This window comes from Scyliorhinus canicula, chromosome 9 (assembly GCF_902713615.1).
Source record: "Scyliorhinus canicula chromosome 9, sScyCan1.1, whole genome shotgun sequence".
NCBI classification, from domain to species: domain Eukaryota; kingdom Metazoa; phylum Chordata; class Chondrichthyes; order Carcharhiniformes; family Scyliorhinidae; genus Scyliorhinus; species Scyliorhinus canicula.
This window is the reverse complement of record NC_052154.1, coordinates 104,847,903-104,871,407: the sequence shown is the minus strand read 5'-3', so window position 1 is coordinate 104,871,407 and position 23,505 is coordinate 104,847,903. Positions and strand designations below refer to the sequence as shown.

General features: G+C 49.1%; 1 protein-coding gene across 2 annotated transcripts in view; it reads left to right on the top strand.

Moving 5' to 3' along the window:
- Positions 1 to 23,505, top strand: part of LOC119971588 (embryonic protein UVS.2-like) — a 126,763-nt gene that overhangs the window by 67,751 nt on the left and 35,507 nt on the right. For both annotated transcript variants that reach the window (XM_038807360.1, XM_038807359.1), the window contains exons 4-5: positions 4,741 to 4,963; positions 5,061 to 5,188. In XM_038807360.1, the coding sequence (XP_038663288.1) occupies positions 4,741 to 4,963; positions 5,061 to 5,188 (351 nt within the window). The remainder of the gene's footprint in view (positions 1 to 4,740; positions 4,964 to 5,060; positions 5,189 to 23,505) is intronic.

Genomic DNA, 23,505 nt, shown 5'->3' with positions numbered 1-23,505 from the left:
TTGGAAAGAGCACCCTACCAAAGCCCCTACCTCCACCTTATCCCCTTATCTCCACCCTATCCCCGTAATCCCACCTAACCTTTTGGACACTAAGGGGCAATTTAGCATAGCCAATCCACCTAACCTGCACATCTTTGGGCTGTTGGAGGAAACCGGAGCACCCGGAGGAAACCCACGCAGACACGGGGAGAAGGTCCAGACTCCGCACATAAAATGGCCCAAGCCGGGAATTGAATCTGGGACCCTGGATCTTTGAAGCAACTTGCTAACCACAGTGCTACCGTGCTGATGAAGATGTTTACCTGCAGCTACGTGTTGTGGCCCGGACATCGGGAAGGTGGCCCAGCGTTGAGGCTCTTGACAGAAGAACCAGAAAGCCCCACCTGCTGCTCTGATGCACCCTTGGGAGCAACCTGGAAAACCTTGGTCCCTGGTCCATCTAGACTTGATCGGCCATTACAGCGGAGCGACGTTCCTCATTTTGGTGGACGCCTACTCAAAATGGCTCGATGTCCCAAGGTGCAGACCATGACCACAAAAGTCACCGTGGACAGGCTGCGGCACACGTTCAGTCCCCATGGAATACTCAAAGTGCTTGTGTCCGATAACGGCACTGTGTTAACCAGCAGGGAATTTGAGTCGTTCAACGGCTCGAATGGAATCCGACACTTGTGAATTGCCCTGTATCACCCAGCCTCAAACGGGTTGGCCGAAGGGGCAGTCCAATCCTTCAGAAGGGCCCTGAAGAAACTGACCACCGGATTGTGGGAAACGCGACTGGCCCGGTTCCTTTTCTGTTATCGGGCAACCCTTCATGCCACCACGAGAGTGGAACCAGTAGAGTTACTGACAGGACGTTGGCTCAGGACTTGCATCAGCCTCCTCATATGCTCAGATCCACCAGTGACTGGACTGCTCTGTGACGGATACTGGTCGGCTCACGCAGCTGCGCGACTCCCAAGCCGGGGACGCTGGGTACCTCATCTACATGTTGTCGGTTAGTGAAATTATTTAAAAACAGAGATTTAGCTTTCACATATATGCTGATGGCAAGCAGCTCTGCTTCACCAATTCCAACCCTGGTAAATCTCAGCTCATTCAAAACTCGACCTTTTCATTCATCAATTCTCATAGCTTTGTCACAATTCCTTCCAGGCTTTGCCCATCTCAATCCTAAAACCCATCCATGATTTTCTGTTGCTCTGACTCTGGGATCTTTATCATGTCCCAATTCTTTTCCCCGCTATTGTTGAGTGTGCCTTCAGCTTCTTAGGCTGTACACCCTGGAATCTCCTCCCAAAAACTCACTTTCACCAAATACCTTCTCCTGCTTCAAGCTCCTCCGAAACTAATTATTCCCCTCACCCCACCGATCGTCCCCCGCCTGACACATATAAGACAGGCACATGGTGAGGGGTCGGAAAGGACCAAAATAACAGGGATTAAGCTGGGAAATGAGAGGTGAGTATCTTCAAGGCTGAGGCTGTGGTCGTTGTTGGGATCTTTTAGCATCGAGCTTCAATTAGAGCTCTCAGGCTTTAAGATTTCTTCCGGAATCAACATCACATCCACTAAGCTGAACATACACAGATAATTCCTCCAGGGTCAGTGCAATTCTCACGTATCTACCAGGTGGACCATCAACCTCAATGAGTTCAATCTGCATTTTACCACATGAGGATTAAAATGGATTTTTGAACAACCTCTCTGCTAGCAGGTGGCGCTGGACTGGAACCTTTGACAGGTTAACCTGACTGCAGAGTGAAAGATCAGTTTCACTTCCCTAGCCTTTCAATCAAAGAATTAAAGTCAAAGTATGAGAGAGAAGAAAAGAGTTCCAACTTTCTGGGAGAGCTTTAAAATGCACAGACCTGGCTGGAGAGAATGTAAGTAGGCTTACATTAACACTGCAATGAAGTTACTGTGAAAAGTCCTTGATCGCCACATTCCGGTGCCTGTTTGGGGACACAGAGGGAGAATTCAGAATGTCCAAATTACATAATAGCACGTAGCACGGGGATAACGTGCAGACTCTGCACAGTGACCCAAGCTGGGAATCGAACCTGGGACCCTGACGCTGTGAAGCCATAGTCCTAACCACCGTGCTGCCCATGGCAGCAGAAATCAAGATTTGAACCTTCACAGAACTGGCAGGAGAATGTTTCTGCTGCTCTCCAAGGCTGACAGAACTGAGACAAAAATGTAGACAAAATCTGTTTTCTGAAAGGCACCACCAATCACGATCAAGTATAGACGATGTCCTGGAATTTAAAAAGAGTTGATTGGCTGCTCGTCAAGTCCATCAAAATGGCGTTGTGGGCTATGTCACAGAATATACTGAATCAAGGAGTCTGCCTGGTCAGCACAAAACCAAAATTTCAGCTCAAAACCAAAAATCTGTACTAGTGCAGAACAGCAATTAAAAAGCTAAAGAAATTTGGCATGTCTATATTGACTCTCCCAAACGTCTACCAATATGCCAACCAATGTGCCATAGAGAGAATCCTATCCGGCTGCATCATAGCCTGGTATGGCAACTGCTCGGCCAAAGATCGCCAGAAACTACAGAGTGTGGCGAACTCAGCCCAGCGCATAACACAAGCTTTCTACCCCTACATTGACTCTGTATGCACCTCCCACTGCCTCAGGAAGGCAGACAGCATTATCAGAGACCCCTCCCACCCGGGCTTTGCCCTCTTCCAGACCCTTCCATGAGGCAGAAGGTCTGAAAACCCTCACATCCAGACAAAGGAACAGCTTCTTCCCCACAACTACAGGACTCCTCAACGACTCCTCCTCTGTTTTCTGTAAGAACACTATTCACGATACCCTATGCTGCTCTTGCTCATGTATTTGCTTTGTCCCCTTGTTCTGCACTGTAACCAATCACTGTTTGTCAATGTACCATTTGTCAATGTTCTCTGTAGATTATTCTCTTTGTCCACAATGTAGACAGAGACTCCTCCCACCTAGGCACTGGCTTCCTCCAGACTCTTCCCCACAGCTACAAGACTCCACAATGATTCCCCCTCTGTTCCCTGGAAGAACACTATTCACAACACCCTATGCTGCTCTAGCTCATGTATTAGCTTTGTTTGGCCCCTTGTTCCGCACTGTAACCAATTACTGTTTGTTAATGTACCATTTGTCAATGTTCTCTGTTGATTATTCTCTTTGTCTACTATGTACATACTGTGTATGTTCCCTTGGCCGCAGAAAAATACTTTTCACTGTACTTCGGTACATGTGACAATAAATCAAATCAAGAAGAGAAACATGGAACAAACGAGGATTTAATAAGTCCCTTACAAATGGAAAACTTGCTCCCAACACCTGGCACAATATATTCCAATTAAGCAAAACAATATGGTTCAAATGCCACTTAGAAGTAAAATTAACAGTCAGGATGCCTTGCTTTTCTCTGCAGAGCCCTTGGAGAGACACTTATTGGCAGGCTAAAAGCCTATGGCAAACGGAAACTTCAGAAAGATTTGGCTCCTCATCTGAATTACATCATCTGTAGACAAAGCATAAGGCAGTCTATTGTCTCCACAAGACATAGGAGCAGAATTAGGCCATTTGGCCCATCGAGTCTGCTCCGCCATTCAATCATGCCTGATATGTTTCAGCTGATTTGAAGGGCCAGTTTTACACCTGGGACCAAGTAAATATAAAGGATGGTCAGTTATGACAGATGGCATCCAGATTAGCAGAACTCATTGTCGTTGATATTAATACCACTAAGACAGGCGGAAGTGACCTCCCACAAGACGTCTCATGACCTGGTTATCCGGAACCAAATACAATGGGCCGGACTCGCTGGCTTTGTTGTGCCCAACGTGATGTCGGGACGAGGCTGTTGAATCTCACGAGACAACTAGATTGAGAGTCATGATGCTCAAGATGTCTCCAGAATCAATGGAATTTCCCAGTGCTTCACAAACTGGATCTTGCTGTTGCTGGGAGAGGTCTAGGCACGCATATTTAATTGATCCATTAGGCTCAACACGGGGCCTGGGATTCCTCGGCCTTGCCAGCGAGGCCTTAACCAAACGCCATTTGGTTTCACCTCACAAAACCAGTCATGATGGCACCTCAGGGGTCTTACTGGTGATTTGAGATCCCCGGGTGGTCGGCCACTGGGCAGGGTGTCACCTTGGCATTCCCCAGCACCTGGGCACCTTGGTATTACCAGCCAGGCAAGGGCATTGTCAGAGTGCCATGTTGGCAGGGCCTAGATGTCAGATTGCCTTTATCAGGGGTTGGGCCTGTTATGGCCTTATCTATAAGAGGGGGTGGGGGGGGGGGGGGTGGAATGGGCTTGAGAACCCCAGAAGACCTAAGTTAAGTGAATTAGGTGAAGTGGGAGGGAACCTGAGGTTGCTGGGGGGGGGGGGGGGGTCAAAAAATCGGGGCTGCCTTTAAAAACTGAGTTTTCTGGTGCACGAGGCTGGTGCTCTTCTGGTTACTTGGAGGGGAACTTTATAACAACCTGAATTTTAGAATCAGAGAGAGCTAAATCAATTAATATCATGGCTAAATTTGAACTGTCTTCAGATTGTCCAAATTCAAACTTCAATATTTAACAAGGCTCTTACCAATAAAGGCAGAACTTGGTTTTATAAAAATGTTGTCGCTGTTTTCTATATTGTACAGAAAATATTTTTCTGATGCTGCAGACATTATATCATAGTTACTTAAATTTAAAAAAGAGATCTAACAATTCTTTTTTTTTAACAGATTGTCTTGGAATTTGATTTCTTTCATATTCAACCATATATAGGCTGCTTTCGTGATCATCTAAAAATTTATGACGGTTCCGATATAACTTCAAGAATCATAGAAAGTCGAAGTTGTGGCAAAATAGCTCCAGCAGCAGTCTCTTCTCAATTTAAAATACTACTTGCATTTTATACTGACAGCAGAAAACAAGCAAAGGGATTCAGTGCTCGATATCGATTTCGTAAATATTTTGTCCCAATTTTTATTGCATTTTGTCCTGAATTCTCTGTATGTCTCAAACATCTTTCAGTTTAATTTCTCTCCACTTATATTTTCAGTTCATTGTGCAAAAATGATAGTCACTTCATCAAGACTAGACGTTGGTAACATTAATCATGAAGGTCCTGACCACCGTTATGATCAGTCAAATTGTATTTGGCTCATACAAGCACATAAGGGCCATGAGGTATGCGTGTACAATATTGTGGAAAGAATACATGTACAATACTGAGAAAAGGATGGGGTATACATGTCCAATACTGGACGGGGTATACATGTTCAATACTGAGGAAAGAATGAGATACAAATGTACAATACTGAGGAAAGAATGGGATATACATGTGCAATACTGAGGAATGAATGGGGTATGCATGTACATTCCTGAGGAAAGAATGAAATATACATATACGATACTGAGGAAAGAATGAGGTATTAAGGTATAATACAAAGAAAGAATGATATATTTATGTAAAATACTGAGGAAAGTATTATGTGAGTGTCCCTTTAAGAAAGATTTTTGACCACATGACTTGTAGCACAGTTTCAGTGATGTCATTTGTGGACGGAGCTGGGCTGTGGCTGTCAGGTGAGAGGGGTTTAGTGTTTGGGTTTCAGTTTCGATTTGTGGTTTGGACTGCAGAAGAGAAGCAGTATTTCCCTGTTTTCATTTTAAAGCTGTTCCAGGGAACTAAAAGCATATTGGGTGTGGCAAACTGTCTTGGTAACTTTAAAGATAGAGTTGCTTTCTGGAAGGAGTTTTGAATCTGCTGGTTACAGTCTGGACCAGAATCTCAGGGAAAGAACCAGTCCCATTCAAGTGAGATTACAGTGTGCTGGGCCATGCTCTCGAAAGGGGTTTTGGTTTATTGGATTTTGTATTGAATTAGCTACTAAGGGGGATTCATTAAGAGTTATATACATAGATTACTGTAGCTGTTGTGTTTTCTTTATGTTTGTAATTGATAATACATTCTTGCTATGTTGTATATATGTTAACTACATTCTTATAATAAACTTGGTTTGATAAAAGCGCCGAGGAAGTCTGATCAATCACACCTAAAGTGAAGGCTCTTGTGCTTATCCTCGCCAAATTCAACATAAAAGTTATCGGTCAGATGAACTTCAAAATACACTTCTAAGTTTCTCAGCCCTGGCCCATAACAAATGAATGAGGTATAGATGTATACTGCAAAGAAAGAATGATGTATTCATGTAGTCAGGAAAGAATGAGGATAAATGTTCAATTCTGAGGAAAGATGAGATATACATGTACAATACTGAACAAATAATGTATTTATGTACAGTACTGAGGAAAGAATGAGGTATGCATATATAATACTGAAGGAAGAATTATGTATTAATGTACAATACCAAGGAACAAATTAGCTATATCTGTATAACATTGAGGAAATAATAGGGTATGAATGTACAATACTTAACAAAGAATGAGGTATTCATGCACAATTCGAATGAAAGAATGAGATTTACATATACAATGCTAAAGGAAGAATTATGTATTCATCATAGAATCATAGAATTTACAGTGCAGAAGGAGGCCATTCAGCCCATTGAGTCTGCACCAGCTCCTGGAAAGAGCACCCCACCCAAGCCCACACCTCCACCCATCCTCACAACCCTTTAACTCCACCCAACACTAAGGGCAAGTTTGGACACTAAGGGCAATTTAGAATGGCCAATCCACCATGTAGAATGCAGAAGGAGCAATGAGGCGTACATGTACAATACAGAAGGATGAATGAGGCGTACATGTACAATACAGAAGGATGAATGAGGCGTACATGTACAATACAGAAGGATGAATGAGGCGTACATGTACAATACAGAAGGATGAATGAGGCGTACATTACAATACATAAGATGGAATGAAGCGTACATGTAAAACACAGAAGCAAGACTGAGGCGTATATGTACAATACTGAACTGGGAATGAGGCATACATGTACACTACAGAAGTAGGAGTGAGGCATACCTGTACAATACAGAAGAAGAAATAAGGCCAACATGTCCACTCCAGAAGAGGAAAGGAGGCCTACATGTACAATTCAGAAACAGGAATGAGGAGAACACGGACAATACAGAAGGGAGAATGTGACGTACATGTACAATATAGGAGAAATGAGGCGTACATATAGAACACAGAAGGACGAATGAGGAGTGCACGTACAATGCCGCAGCCCTGGGGATGCATTGAGACTGAGCTGGAGCGGTTCAAGGGAAACCTGCAGACCAGGAGCTTGTTCCAATGGAACAGGAGCCAACCAGTGAGGATGGAGAGCTGGCCCCCCAACAGGCCAATGAGGTGGGAAGGAGGCACCGCAAGTGTACCGGCAGCGCCTGTCGTTCGAGGATCTCCCAGACCAGGCATGCACTCCAGCTGAGCAAGTGGGACCATATGGCATATCTGCAGGATTATGGCTAACCTGGCACCGCGGGGAATGGGGGAGGACACCGGCTCCCGATGGCCGTCAAAGGGACGGTCACCCTGAATATTATGCCATGGAGTCCTTCCAGGCGCCGAGTGGGTCTGTCAAGGGATGCACACCTCGGTGCACAGGTGGGTCCGTGCCGTAATAGAGACCCTGTATACCCGGTCAGCATAATATATCAAATTCAATGTGGACTGAGGCCACCACAATGCCTGGGCAGCGGGGTTCACCACCATTGCCAAGATGCCCCAGGTCAAAGGGGTGATCGACGGGATGCATGTCCCCTACCAGCACCGGCTCATGACAGGCCGGTCTTCACAAACCGAAAGGGGTTCCAATTGATGAATGTGCAACTGGTGTGACCATCAGTTGCACATCATACACGTCTGTGCCCGATACCCAGGCAGTGTACACGATTCCTTCAACCTGCACACTCAACAGTTCCTGACGTCTTTGAGGCACACATCCGACTGAGGGGTTGGCTCTTGACTGACAGGGCTTATCCGCTGTAGTCATGGCTGATGACCTCTATCCGGAGGCCACAAACCAATGTGGAGATCCGCTACAATGACGCCCATGCAGCGACAAGAGGCATGATCAAGCGGTGCTTCTGAAGGTGCCTGGACCACTCTGGAGGGGTCCTCCAGTATAGCGCTAGGAGGGTCTCCCAAGGAGGGTCTCCCATGTTGTGCTGGTCTGCTGCGTCCTCCACAACATCGCGCAGCAGAGGGTCGACTTGCTGGAGGAGAAGGATTGAACGCCAGGCCTCGTCTGATGAGGAGGATGCGGGGGAGGTAGAGGATTGGCACGACATTGGGTCTGGACAGGCACAGGAGGCCCTACAACTTGTGCATCTTGGCTGGTGCGCATGACATGCCCTCTAGGTTCATCGACGAGGGGTGTTGGCCAATGGCACAAACACCCCATCCCACCACACTCTTCATCCCCCACCCAGCTGACCAACCCCTCCCATGACTACCCTCTATGTGCCATTCCCCCCCCCCCCCCTCTTCCCCCCCCCCCCCCCCCCCCCTGCAACCCTCTCCGTGATTCCTACCTGCCTCACAATGGGGTGCGGGCCCTGGGTTGGCAGTAACAACTGACCTCATCCATGGGATGGAGGATGATGATGGCCCACTCTGAAATGAGCTCTGGTGCTCCACATCGTTTGACAATGTCTGACTCCTGCCCATGGTTGCACTTTCCACTGTCCACCTGAGTGATCCCATTCCATTGCACAGCCCCACCAAACCCCTGAGGTGGAGGACTGGGGGGGGGTTCTGGCAATGGAGAGGGATGGGATACCGGATCAGTGACTGGTGGCTACAGTGGGGTCCCTGGCCTGAGCCCACCCCAACCTCTGCCTTTATCCCTCAGACCCCGCACCCCAGCCCTCTCCACGATCAGCCCAGCCCATCCCTCATACCCTTCTGTCTGAGGATGCTTGCAAAGTTGTGGATAGGTATTTATTGTGAAACGGTGAGCATTTATGCATAGATTTGTCCCTAGCCTTAAGGCTATACTCTGTGCTGCACCCCTGCCAATTTAAATGATTTCTAGCTTTCTGGTCTTATGAGCCCAAACGCTACATCGAGGTGGATCCTCAGGGGGTCCATCAAGTTTGGAAGCAGCCTGCTGCAATTCCCGTACTGTGACCAGGTCTCCTTTGGCGGCTGTCCTCAGGAGCAACCGGGCCTGGATGGGCCTGGCAGTCGCTCAGGTTTCCATGGTGGTATGATGCCACCCAGTTCTGACCGCTGCCCATCAGTTCTGCAAGGGATAGGAGGGAGGGAGTCCAAGGCTCTGTGGTTTTCCGGCAACTCCTGTGGGAGTCATCGGCATGGGCCCCATCACCTCCTCCTCCCTCAGGGTTCTCACCCTGCCACTGCCAGTCCTGGAGGCTCACATCTACCTGGCCAGGGTCTCGATGTTCGTGGCTATGGAGCACAGTGAATGGACCACCTCCACCTGGGATTGTGCCACATCACTCAATGACTGTGCCATCTTCCTCTGTGACTGCCTCAGGTCGGCCAGCGCACAGGCAATGCTGCCGACACCCTCGACCATGACCAGCTGTGACTGGGCCAAGCTCTGGAGCACCGCTGCAATGTCCGGGTGGCTCTGGTACATGTCTCCCTGTGACAGGGCAGCCCTATCCTGGGCTTCAGCCACTGCCTACACAGTGTCCCAGGCCTTGGAAATGTTGACCCAATGCCAATACCTTCGCCACCCATGCGGTGGTGGCCTCGGGCTCCTACCTCCACCTGATATACTGGAGCATGTGTTTTTTGGACACCAGATAGTGCCCCAGGGGCCTCTTTGCTAAAGTGCCAAACTGAGGTGAGTGTCTCTGGGCTGTTGGGGGGTGTTGGAGACAGCTGTGATAGGAAATCAGTGTCATCCCCGGACTGAGTTTAGGAGGAACTTCACCCAAAGGGTTGTGAATCTATGGAATTCACTGCCCAGTGAAGCAGTTGAGGCTCCTCAATTAAATGTTTTTAAGGTAAAGATAGATAGTTTTTTGAAGAAGGGTTATGGTGTCCGGGCCAGAAAGTGGAGCTGAGTCCACAAAAGATCAGCCATGATCTCATTGAATGGTGAAGCAGGCTTGAGGGGCCAGATGGCCTACTCCTGCTCCTAGTTCTTATGTTCTTATGGTGCTCCAGAATATAATGGCCTGCGGTTTGGGGGCTCCCTTTTGTGTCCATGTCCTCATCGTCGCTGGAATCTGTTTAGTTTGGGGGCGAGGGACACCATAAGGGCCCGCCTCATGGCCAGGTGGTCCTGCAAGACGTATAATTGGATTGCGCTTTGGGGTGGTGTGGAAGAAATGGGGGAGCGGTGTGGAGCTTCTGAGGGTGTTGCATGGGGGTGGTATGCGGATTGTGAAGGGGTGGTGGGGGGGTGATGAGGGTGCAGTATGGAGGTGATGGTTGGGCAGTAGGAGCATGGTGAGGGGTTGGTGTGGGGGTGATGAGGGCGCAGTATGGAGGTGATGGTTGGGCAGTAGGAGCATGGTGAGGGGTTGGTGTGGGGGTGATGAGGGTGCAGTATGGAGGTGATGGTTGGGCAGTAGGAGCATGGTGAGGGGTTGGTGTGGGGGTGATGGTTGGGCAGTAGGAGCATGGTGAGGGGTTGGTGTGGGGGTTGTGAGGGCGCAGTATGGAGGTGATGGTTGGGCAGTAGGAGCATGGTGAGGGGTTGGTGTGGGGGTGATGAGGGCGCAGTATGGAGGTGATGGTTGGGCAGTTGGAGCATGGTGAGGGGTTGGTGTGGGGGTGATGAGGACGCAGTATGGAGGTGATGGTTGGGCAGTAGGAGCATGGTGAGGGGTTGGTGTGGGGTTGTGAGGGCGCAGTAATGAGGTGATGGTTGGGCAGTAGGAGCATGGTGAGGGGTTGGTGTGGGGGTGATGAGGGCGCAGTATGGAGGTGATGGTTGGGCAGTAGGAGCATGGTGAGGGGTTGGTGTGGGGGTGATGGTTGGGCAGTAGGAGCATGGTGAGGGGATGGTGTGGGGGTCATGGTTGGGCAGTAGGAGCATGGTGAGGGGTTGGTGTGGGGGTTGTGAGGGCGCAGTATGGAGGTGATGGTTGGGCAGTAGGAGCATGGTGAGGGGTTGGTGTGGGGGTGATGAGGGCGCAGTATGGAGGTGATGGTTGGGCAGTAGGAGCATGGTGAGGGGTTGGTGTGGGGGTTGTGAGGGCGCAGTATGGAGGTGATGGTTGGGCAGTAGGAGCATGGTGAGGGGTTGGTGTGGGGGTGATGAGGGTGCAGTATGGAGGTGATGGTTGGGCAGTAGGAGCATGGTGAGGGGTTGGTGTGGGGTTGTGAGGGTGCAGTATGGAGGTGATGGTTGGGCAGTAGGAGCATGGTGAGGGGTTGGTGTGGGGGTGATGGTTGGGCAGTAGGAGCATGGGGAGGGGTTGGTGTGGAGGTGATGGTTGGGCAGTAGGAGCATGGTGAGGGGTTGGTGTGGGGTTGTGAGGGCGCAGTATGGAGGTGATGGTTGGGCAGTAGAAGCATGGTGAGGGGTTGGTGTGGGGGTGATGAGGGAGTTGTGACACACCTGCCATGGGTAACCGTAACTCAGAGCGGGCTCAACTACTCGCCTGATGCCAACTTCCACCTCGGTGGCCCTCTCGGGTTGGGGGCAGATGCCCAACTGAGGTGCCCTGTGGCCAGGCCACCCAGCCATGGCGCCCAGTATGAGTGCTGGCATGTGATGCAAGGAGAGGAGTGTGCAAACTGCCGGTGGGTGGGGTTCAGTCCCAATCCGGATTGGGGGGGGGCGCAGGGGGGAGCGTCCTGGAACCCACCGCCCAACCTCCTCAGGACAGTCAGGGTGAATAGGCAGCAGTGTTCCTGGCACCAACCCGCATCACAAATACCCATAATCAACCCTCCTAACCCAGAAGGCGACCGAGCCCCAACCCTGCTCCAAGTGCTAGCACTCATACAGGCTGCTATGGCGGGTTCTCTGGTCACAAAAGCCACCGGCTATCCACTTACTGTGCTGGATACATCTGACTGTCTAACATTGTGCATTTTCTGTCTGTCTGTCTCTCCCTCCCCACCCCATCCCCACATACGCACACACACACACACACACACACACAGAGGAGCAGGCAGCCCTTACCCCCCAGGAAAGGGAAGAGACCGGAGGAGGACCACCAAACATGCGGCCCCTCACTGCAGCAGAGCAGTGGGCACTGGACCTGATTGGTAAGCCCAGAGAGGGCAGTCGCTGGGGCGGAGGTCGGCATCAGGAAAGTAAGTGAAACCCCGCTGAGTTGCGGTTCTTCATGGCACATGTCACCACCCCGACACCCCTCTTCACCACCACCACCCCAACACCAGCGCCCACACCCCCTTCACAACCACCACCCCTACACCTCCCCCACACTCCCTTCCGCCACCATCACCCCCAACCACTCCGACATCCCCCCTTCACCGCCACACCCCCTTCACCACCATCACCCCAACCAGCCCGACACCCCCCTTCACCACCACAACCCCTACACCACCCCCACCACCACCCCCACACATCCCCTTCCAGCACCATCACCCCCAACCATCCCCACACACCCCCTCCACCACCACCACACCACACCCATTTTCCACCACCACTATCCCCACACCTCCCCCCCAACACTACCAGCCCCACACCATCTCCACAACCCCTCCGCCATCACCCATCATCCCAATTCTGGATCCAATCATGCGTCATGTCTTGTGTCTTGCAGGATCTCCTGGTGACGAGGCAAGCCCCTAGGTGTCACACGCCCCCAACCTCAACACCAAGTGATGGCAGTGAGGAAAAGGACACGGACAGCAACGGGAGCCCTCGTCCCACAGCCCAAACACCCTGGAGCACCAGTCCAGAGACGACACTAGCTTCCAACGCAGTTGTCTCCAACACCCTCCACCATCCCAGAGACACTCACCTTGGTTGGGCAATTTAGTGAAGAGGCCCCTGGGGCACTATCTGGTGCAGACCATACTCGTGCCAACCCCAGGAACTAGGTGTCGTCCAGACAGATTTCGGACTTCTGGAAAGGGCAGTCCCATCGATAGTAGAGGTGCAGTCTCAGAGCCAGGGACTATATGAGAGTTTGTCAGCAACCACCCAGGGCCTCCATGTTTAGTTGGAGGAGTCCAACCGCCTACAGGAGCAGGAGGGAGTGCTGACCATGCATACCACCTAGGTCAACACCACACGCTGTGGAGACCTTGGGGCAAAGGTGTTGGCCATGGGTCAAGGTGGCCAAGGCTTGGGGCATTCTGTGTGGACGAGCACCAGGACAGGGCTGTCTTGTCACAGGCAGCCATTAACCAGGGCCAGCTGGGCACCCCCTTTGACATGAAAGCACAAACGTCCTGTGCCGGCCCATCAATTTACTTTGCATGGGTAATGTACACTTGCCAATGGCAGGACCGGCAGCCAATGATCGTGCCACTGCATGTCCTACCTCCTCTCTCTCCATCATCGGCCACGGCGTCTGTCACCTGTTTTTGAAACCACAAGTGAAACATGCCGTTGGATTCCCCCAGCGGAGGCGGAGCATCGTGGAGGCCCCGGAGAATACCCGGTCAGACCCGCTAATGATATGCCAATGGCGTTTACTGTGCGTGCAGAGTAGTACACATTGACGCCACCGTCGAGACACCGGATCATGGCTTTCTGGCCTGTGCCGGCCATAATTTTGGCTTCACAACAGACTCTCCGCCCAACGGCTCTTCCTGATTTCGGCGTCAGCCGACGGAGATTCCAGTTCTTAGTCTCTGAAATGAAGAATCCAGCCCAGAGTTTTTCAAATGGAATTTGAAATGAGGAAGTTGGATTTAGCAAGAGCATAAAAAACAAAAGAGAGTTCCAGCTGAAAGCACTGAAGGAGCGCTGCCAGGAACTGGAGGGGAGCTCAGCCCGAGAACAGAACCCTTTGGGAATATGCTTAAGTTTATACACTGTCATGTGAGACTACCTTTCAGAAATGGGTGTTAAAGAAATGTACCTTTAAGAAATGAGTGTTTATCAGTGATGTCAGAGTTTGGGTGGAGCTGGGCTGTCTGTCAGCTTTTTACTTTTGTTTCAGGCTGTTTGCTGCAGGGTGTGTTTTAGTTTCGTTTTCAGCGTTGGAGCTGAAGCCAGACAAAGCAGGTGTACTGCTGTTCTCACTGCCATCAAAAGACTATCTCTTGATCATTTGGTGAATTCAGAATTCTAAAATGTTCTCAGTAGTGGATGTAAACCTAATGTGCTTCTGTTAAAAGGGTTTCTTAAGTCTTCTAGATGTTGTTTGGGAAGTTATTAAGCATTACTTAGTGTTGTATTCTTTGGAGGTTGTATTTGAATTAATGGTTGCTAAGATGTTCACTGTATGTTTTAAAAAGGTTAACTTGAGTTCATAGAATAAACATTGTTTTGCTTTAAAAAATACTTTTCTATTTTTGCTGTACCACACCTGTAGAGTGGGCTGTGTGCTCCCCATACCACAATGGCTCTTTCAGAGGCTCTGAGGTTTTTGGGGGTGGAGATGGTCACACACAGTACCTTACGGACAGAGACTAAAAGCAGACTGTTCGGTTTGGCAAAAACATTGCAGTTAACATTACCTGACAATATACGAAAATATGAGGTAATTATGGCGGTGGATAAGCATTCAAAGTTGGCTGAGATACTGTTTGACTCATTGCAAATGGCAAAAGTTCAGTTACAAATTAAACAAATGGAACATGAGAAAGAATTAAAGCAGCTTGAATACGAAAGAGAGCGAGAGGAAAAAGAAAGAGACAGAGAGGACAAAGAAAGAGAAGAAAGGAGAACAGAAAGAATAGCCCGAGCAGAACATAAAGAAAGAGAAAGGGAGATACAGATCAGGGAAAAAGATAAAGAGAGAGAGTTTGAACTTAGAAAAAGGTCATAAAACATGACAGTCAGTTAAAATTGGCAGGCGTAAAGGAAAACGTACAGTTGGATGATAGTGATGAGGATAGTGAGAAAGTCGAAAGATTGGTGGGAATCTGTTTAGGGGCTGGTTTAACACACTGGGCTAAATCGCTAGCTTTTAAAGCAAACCAAGCAGGCCAGCAGCACGGTTTGATTCCTGTACCAGCCTCCCCGAACAGGCACTGGAATGTGGCGACTAGGGGCTTTTCACAGTAACTTCATTGAAGCCTACTCGTGACAAGCGATTTTTATTTCATTTCATTTAAATATGTCGAAGCATTGCCAAGGTTTGACGAGGAGGTAGAAGCCTTTTTCATTTCATTTGAGAAGGTGTCTAAACAAATGAAATGGCCACAGGACATGTGGGTATTACTGATTCAAACAAAGCTGGTAGGTAGGGCTAGTCACGTGTTTGCATCACTACCAGAGGAGGTATCTGGGACGTGTGAAGAAATCCAACTTAGGTGCATATGAACTAGTGCCTGAAGCCTACAGACAAAGGTTTAAAAATTTAAGGAAAGAATTTGGTGAAACATACATGGAGTTTGAAAGGCTCAAACAGAGTAATTTTGATAGGTGGACAAGGCCTTTTAAAATAGACCAAACGTATGAAGCTCTCAGAAATTATGCTTTTGGAGGAGTTTAAAAATTCAATTCCTGATGTAGTGAGAACTCATATGGAAGAGTAGAGGGTTAAAACTGCGAGGTTAGCAGCCCAAACGACAGATGGTTATGAATTAGTTCATAAATCAAAGCTTGGTTTCCGACATCAGTTTCAGCCGATGAGGGATAGATACTGGTGACATAAAAAATACTCAAGTGGTAAAGGTAAAAGTGATCTGATGGGAGATAATGAGGAGAGTGCACCTCAGATTAAAAAACAAATCCAGGAGGGTGGAAAAGAAATGAAAGGTTTCAAATGTTTTCACTGTATTAACTAGGCCATGTAAAGTCACAGTGTTGGGGTTGAAGAAAAGCACTGGGAAGGCTGATATGGTAAAACAGGATAAGACAGTGGGGTTTGTTGAAGTGGTAAAGGAAAGTCCAAGTGAAGCGAAGGTGGTGCAAAAGATAGTACATCCTGATCAAGAGGTTATTGATAAGAAGGTGCCAGATCTCTAAAGAATTTACTTGTGTGGGTAAAGTTAACTCATGTGTATCAGGAGGAGCAGGTAAAGAAGTCACAATTTTAAGAGATACGGCAGCTCGTCAATCTTTAATGGTAAGAGATGAGGAGTTATGTAGTTTGGGAAGAATGTTGCCAGAAAAGGTGGTAATATATGGAATTCAGGGGGAGAGGAGTATTGTTCCATTATATAAGGTAAGATTGGAAAGTCCAGTGAAGAGTGGTGAAGTGTCAGTAGGAGTAATAGAGAAAGTATCTTATCCAGGAATACAGTTTATATTGGGTAACGATATAGCTGGATCGCAGATGGGAGTGATGCCTACAGTAGTTGATAAGCCAGTGGAAAATCAGTCAACTGAAGTGTTGAAGGACGAATATCCTGGGATTTTTCCGGATTTTGCAGTAACAAGGTTGCAAAGTCACAGGTTGATACAAGAGGAGAAATCAAAGAGTGAAGATGAAGTTGAAGTGCAATTATCAGAAATGATTTTTGATCAGATGGTTGAAAAAGAACAAGAACAGGTGGAGGATGAGGCGGACATTTTTAGTTCAGGAAAATTGGCGGAGTTACGACAGAAAGATGTAGAAATAAAACGGATGTATAAGAAAGTATACATGAAAGAGGAATCTGCGTGTAAACCAGAGTGTAAAAGTAATGTCTTGATGAGAAAATGGAGACCTTTACATATGCAGGCGGATGAAAAGTGGGCAGAAGTTTATCAAGTAGTATTGCCGGTAGGGTATCGAAAGGAGGTGCGAGTTCCACATGAGGAAACAGTGGGCGGTCATTTGGGAATCAGGAAAACTCAGGCTAAAATCCAAAAACATTTTTATTTGGTCTGGACTACATAAAGATGTAGTTAAATTTTGTCAATCATGTCACACATGTCAAGTGATAGGGAAACCTCAAGCAGTGATAAAACCAGCACCCTTAATACCCATTCCAGCATTTGAGGAACCTTTTACAAGGGTCCTAATTGATTGTATAGGAACGCTTCCTAAAACGAAAAGTGGGAATCAATATCTTTTGACTATAATGGATGTGTCTACAAGTTTTCCAGAGGCCATTCCAGTATGTAATATTACAGCTAAAAAGATTGTGAAGGAGTTACTTACATTTTTTACTAGATATTGACTACCCACAGAAATACAATTGGATCAAGGATCAAATTTTACCTCGAGGTTATTCAAAGAAGTTATGGATAGCTTAGGAATAAAACAATTTAAATCAACTGCGTACCATCCAGAATCGCAGGGAGCGTTAGAAAGGTGGCATCAGATATTAAAGACAATGTTGAGGGCTTACTGTCACAATTATCCAGAGGATTGGGAGAAAGGAATTCCATTTGTATTGTTTTCAATTAGAGATGCACCTAATAAGTTTACCAAATTGACTCCTTTTGAACTAATTTTGGTCATGAGGTAAGAGGACCACATAAATTGATTAAGAAAAAACTGATGAGTGAAAAATCGGAAATTACATTATTGGATTACGTGTTTAATTTTAGGGAACGATTAAATAAAGCAGGTGAATTGGCAAGACAACATTTATAAGTTACACAAAATGTGATGAAACGGTAGTGGAAATCCAATATTCGTAGATTTGCCACTGGAGATAAAGTTTTAATATTGTTACCAGTGGTAGGAGAACCTTTAAAAGCTAGGTTTTGTGGATCTTATCAGATTGAAAAGAAATTAAGTGAGGTGAATTATGTGGTAAAAACACCAGATAGAAGTAAGACTCACCGAGTATGTCATGTGAATATGCTTAAAAGGTACTTTGAAAGGGAAGGAGAGAAAAAGGAGGAGGTTTTAATGATTCTAACCAAATTCAGATGACTGTGAATTTGACATACCTCAAATTAAAGTGGAAAACGAGGATGTTCTTAAAAATTGGGATAAATTGTTGAGGTACCTTCCAGAGGAAAAACGGTGTGACCTGAAAGAGTTATTGATATCACATGGGCATGTTTGTGGAGATAAATTGGGAAGTACTAAAATGGCTATACATGATGTAGATGTGGGAAATGCTGTTCCAATCAAACAACATCCATTTGGACTTAACCCTTTAAAATTGGCACAGTTTAACAAAGAGATTGAGAGTATGCTTAAAAATGGCATAATTGAGGTGGGTTGCAGCCAATGGAGCTCACCACAGTGCTGGTACCAAAACCAGACAGTACCTCACAGTTGTGTGTGGACTATAGAAAGGTTAATGCAATTACAAGAATGGACTCTTATCCTACCCCACGTTTGGAGGATTGCATTGAGAAAGTGGGACAATCAGCTTTTATTTCCAAACTGGATTTACTTAAAGGTTACTGGCACTTTTATCCGAAAGGGCGAAGGAGATTTCAGCCTTTGTGACTCCAGATGATATCTACCAATTCAAAGCTATGCCATTTGGTATGAAAAACGCCCCAGCCACATTTCAACGGTTAACTAACAAAGTTGTTTCAGAATTACCCAATTGTGGCCGAAGCCTTTCCGCGACCGCCGGAGCTGGAGGGGGCATACAGAGTGCAGGCGTGGCAGGGGCTGCTGGGCAGACCCCCCCCCCCCCCCTGATGGTGATTATGTTCCACAGGTTCGTGGACAAGGAGCGGGTGCTGCGGTGGGCAAGGAGCGCCAGGAGCAGCGCGTGGAACAATAGTGTCCTCCGCATTTACCAGGACCTAAGCCAGGAGGTGGCTCGGCGGCGAACAGCCTTTAAGCAAGTCAAGGAGGTGCTGTTCAAGAAGCACGTGAAGTTTGGTCTGCTGTTCCCGGCTCGTTTATGGGCCACGCACCAGGGTTAACACCACTACTTCTCCGAGCCTGAAGAAGCGATGGACTTTGCGAGGGATCAGGGGCTGGTCCCGAAAAGAGGCCCCACGGACGCAAATTAGGGCCCGAGGACTACCGTAGGAAGGTACGCTGAATAGGCCTGGACTGCTATTCAACAGTTTGCTGGGTCAAAGGTGCCAAGCAGAACATTTGGGACTCTTTCCTTTGTTCATGGACATTGGTTTGTTTTTTGTTTTTTTTTCTTATGTTTTTGTTTTTTCCTCTTTTTTCTGTTTTTTCCTTTTCGGGCGGATTTTTACTTTTTGCGCGACTCGCGGAGGACACTGGAGCCGGCACGGTAACAAGGGGGGGCCGGTCAGAAGTGGGGCCAAGGACGTGGGTTGGGGGGTTTTTGCTTTGTTGATGTCCATGCCTTCCTGTGCCAGTGAGTTTGCTCCAGCGGGTTGGAGAGGGGGATGGGGCGCCGGGGAGTGGGGAGGAGGACGGGGAAACAATGGGAATGAGACAGGAGGACGCCGCAGTGTTGAGTCACCGGGCTAGCAGATTGGCTAGTCAAGGGAGTCAGGTGGGGGAGTAGATCACAGCCAGTGGATGGCAGGGGTGGGGGTATCGGGGGATGTTAGGGGGGGAGAGGGGGGGTTGTTCTGCTGACGTGGGAGGGACTTGAAATAGGCACTGGAAAGGAGGTCGAGGGTGGAGCCAGCCAAGAGGCGGGCCAGGAATGGCGCGACGCACTGGCCGGGGGCTGGCCCGAGAAAGGCTATGGCTGACCAGCGTGGGGAGGGGGGGTGGGTTGGGCCCCCGGGTGGGTTGGGCCCCCTGACCAGGCTGATCACCTGGAAAGTCAGGGGACTGAATGGGCCGGTTAAGAGGGCGCGGGTGTTCGCGCACTTGCAGGTTCTGAGGGCGGACGTAATTATGTTGCAGGAGACACATGTGAAAGTGTCTGACCAGACCAGGCTAAAGAAGGGCTGGATTAGCCAGGTCTTCCACTCGGACTTGGACTCGAAATCCAGGGGGATGGCAATCATGATCAACAAGCGGGTGCAATTTGAGGTGGAGGGCATAGCCGCAGACAGGGGGGGCAGATACCTGATGGTACGGGGCAGACTGGAGGGGAGAAGAGTGGTGCTGGTGAATATATATGCCCCGAACTGGGATGACGTGGACTTCGTTAAAAAAGTGCTGGGGAAAATCCCGGACCTGGACTCTTGCAGGCTAATGATGGGGGGGGGGGCTTTAACATGATCCTTGACCCAGCTTTGGATCGGTCGTGTCCCAGAACGGGTAGACTCCCAGCAATGGCAAGGGAGCTGAAAGGGTTTATGGAGAAAATGGGGGCAGTGGACCCCTGGAGAACCAGACAGCCGACAGGAAGGGGCTACTCGTTTTACTCGCACGTCCATAAAGTATATTCTAGGATAGATTTCTTTGTACTAAGCAGGGATTGTATAGGGGAGGTAAAGAACACGGAATATTCGGCAAATACTATCTCAGACCATGCCCTGCACTGGGTAGACCTGCAGATCGGGGGGGGGGGGGGGGGGGGGGGTGGGGGCGAGCTACCAACGCCCGCAATGGAGGCTAGACTGCTGTCGGAGGAGGGGATCTGTGAGAGGCTTCAGAGGTGTATGCAAAATTACTTGCAGGTGAATGACACGGGGGAGGTCTCAGCGGCGACCCTGTGGGAAGCGCTAAAGGCAGTAGTGCGGGGGAGCTGATTTCAATTTGGGCCCACAGAGCCAAGGTAGACAGGGCAGAGATGGATAGATTGGTCAGGGAAATGGGTCGGATAGATGAAGAGCACGCGGAGTCCCCGGGGGAGGTTTTACTCCGGGAGGGGCAGAGACTACAGGTGGAACTGGGGGCACTATCCACGAGTAGGGCGGTGGAACAGCTTAGGAAGGCGAGGGGCGTGGTGGACGAGCATGGGGAAAAAGCTAGCAGACTGTTAGCGCAGCAACTCAGGAGGAGGGAGGCGGCCAGGGAAATAAGTAGAGTGATGGATGGGGAGGGGTGCAAAGTGGAGGACCCGGCAGGATTGAATAAGGTATTCCAGGACTTCTATCACAAGCTGTATACTTCGGAGCCGCTGGAAGAACCAGAGGAGATGAAAAGGTTTCTGGACGGGTTAACATTCCCAACAGTAGGTGGGGGGTAAGTGGATGAGCTAGAAGCCCCGATTGCAGTGGAGGAGGTATTGGGGGGCCTAAAGGCCATGCAGTCGGGGAAAGCCCCGGGTCCGGATGGATACCCAGTAGAGTTCTATAGGAAGTTCTCTGAGCTGGTGGGTCCGGTCTTGGCGCGGGTTTTCAATGAGGCAAGGGACAGAGGGACCCTGCCGCCGACAATGTTGCAAGCCACTATATCACTGATATTGAAGTGGAGTAAAGACCCGGAGGCGTGCGGGTCCTACTGGCCAATCTCCCTGATTAATGTTGACGCCAAACTCCTGGCAAAGATACTGGCGGTTAGAATGGAGGAATGCGTACCGGAGGTGATTGGGGAGGCGATAGCGCTAAGAGCCGCAGAGGGATGGAAGGGGATGGTGAGGGGCGGGGTAGAACATAAACCTGCTCCTGTACGTGTCGGACCCAGTGGCCGGGATGGGAAGTATACTGGGAATGTTGAGGAAGTTCGGCCAGTTTTCAGGATACAAATTAAATACGGCCAAATTAAATTGTGGTACAGGCAAGTGGCCAGGAGAACAGATTGAGAGGGCTACCGTTTAGGTTGGTTGAGGAAAATTTCCGGTACTTGGGAATCCAGGTGGCGTGAGACTGGGGCAGGCTGCGCAAGTTAAATTTCGCCAGGGTGATGGAGCAAATGAAGGGAGAGTTTCGGAGATGGGATGCACTCCCGCTGTCGCTGGCAGGGAGAGTGCAGACTGTAAAGCTGACAATCCTCCCTAGATTTCTGTTTGTTTTTCAGTGCCTCCCGATCTTTGTCCCACAGTCCTTTTTCAAAAGAGTTAACAGGATGATCATGAGCTTTGTCTGGGCGGGAAAATCTCCGCGGATGACGAAGGCACTGCTGGAGAGGAACCGCAGCGAGGGAGGGCTGGCTTTGCCGAGTCTGATTAGTTATTACTGGGCGGCCAACATCGCTATGATAAGGAAGTGGATGGTGGGTACGGGGTCTATCTGGGAGCGGGTGGAGGCGGCTTCGTGCAGGGGCTCCAGCCTGGCAGCCTAGGTCACGACTCCTCCACTGCTGCCGCCGGCCAGGCACTCAACCAGCCTAGTAGTGGTGGCGACCCTGCGGATATGGGGCCAGTGGAGGAGGCATATAGGGGAGACGGGGGCGTCGGTTTGGGCGCCAATCTGCGACAACCATCGGTTTGCCCCCGGAAGTATGGATGGGGGGTTTCGAGCATGGCGGCGGGCGGGGGTGGCCGATATGTTCCTGGAAGAGAGCTTTGCGAGTTTGAGGAGCTTGGAGGAGAAATTTGGTCTGGTAAGGGGAAATTATTTTAGGTACCTACAGTTGCGGGACTTTGTTCATAGACAGGTCCCATTTTTCCCACGCCTCCCGCCAATGGGGATCCAAGACAGAATAGTCTCTAGGGGGGAAGAAGGGGAGGGTAGAGTCTCTGATATTTATAGGGTGCTCATGAGGGAGGAAGGGTCCCAGACGGAGGAACTGAAACTTAAATGGGAGGAGGAGCTTGGCGGGGAAATGGAGGACGGGCTGTGGGCAGAGGCCCTGAGTAGGGTAAATTCGACCGTAACATGTGCCAGGCTCGGCCTGATTCAATTTAAGGTCGTTCACTGGGCCCACATGATGGTGGCTCGGATGAACAAATTCTTTGGGATAGAGGACAAATGCGCTAGGTGCGCAGGAGGACCAGCGAACCACGTTCACATGTTTTGGGCATGCCCTAAGCTTAGGGGGTACTGGGAGGGATTTGCGGGCGTCATGTTCCGGGTGCTAAAAACAAGGGTGGCGATGGGTCCAGGGGTGGCAATTTTTGGGGTTTCGGAAGACCCGGGTGTCCAGGCGGAGAAAGAGGCCAATGTTTTGACCTTTGCTTCCCTGATCGCCCGGCGACTAATACTATTGGCGTGGAGGGACTCAAAGCCCCCGAAGACTGAGTTGTGCCTTGCGGATATGTCGAGTTTCCTGGGTGTGGAAAAAATGAAGTTTGCCTTGAGGGAATCTGTACAGGGGTTCGCCCGAAGGTGGCAACCATCTATTGACTTCTTTGCGGGAGAGTGAGCGTCAGCAGGGGGTTGAGGTGGGGGGGGGGGGGGGGGGGGTAGAGTAGGAGGGATAAATTGGTGGGTAGTACCGGTGGGAGAGGAGCAGGCTTGTGCAGTATGTTACGATTGAAGTATTGAATGTATGTGGATGTTTGCACATTTTTGCCTTTTCTTGCTGTTGATGTGTGTAACTGTTTACAAAGCCAAAAACTACCTCAATAAAATTGTTTATTTAAAAAAAAAGAACTACCCAATTGTGCTGTGTACATCGACGATCTGGTAATTTTCAGCCAGACATGGACAGAACATTTGAAACATCTGATGGAGTTATTCGATCGACTGCAGGAGGCGGGTTTGGTGAAAAACCTAGCCAAAAGTGAATTTGGAAAAGCCCATGTCATTTTCTTGAGGAGTTTTCAATACCCTCAAGACGAAGGGAAATAACGTGATTTCGTGGCATGAGTGGATTTGATTGAACAGTTGTGCAAAGGTT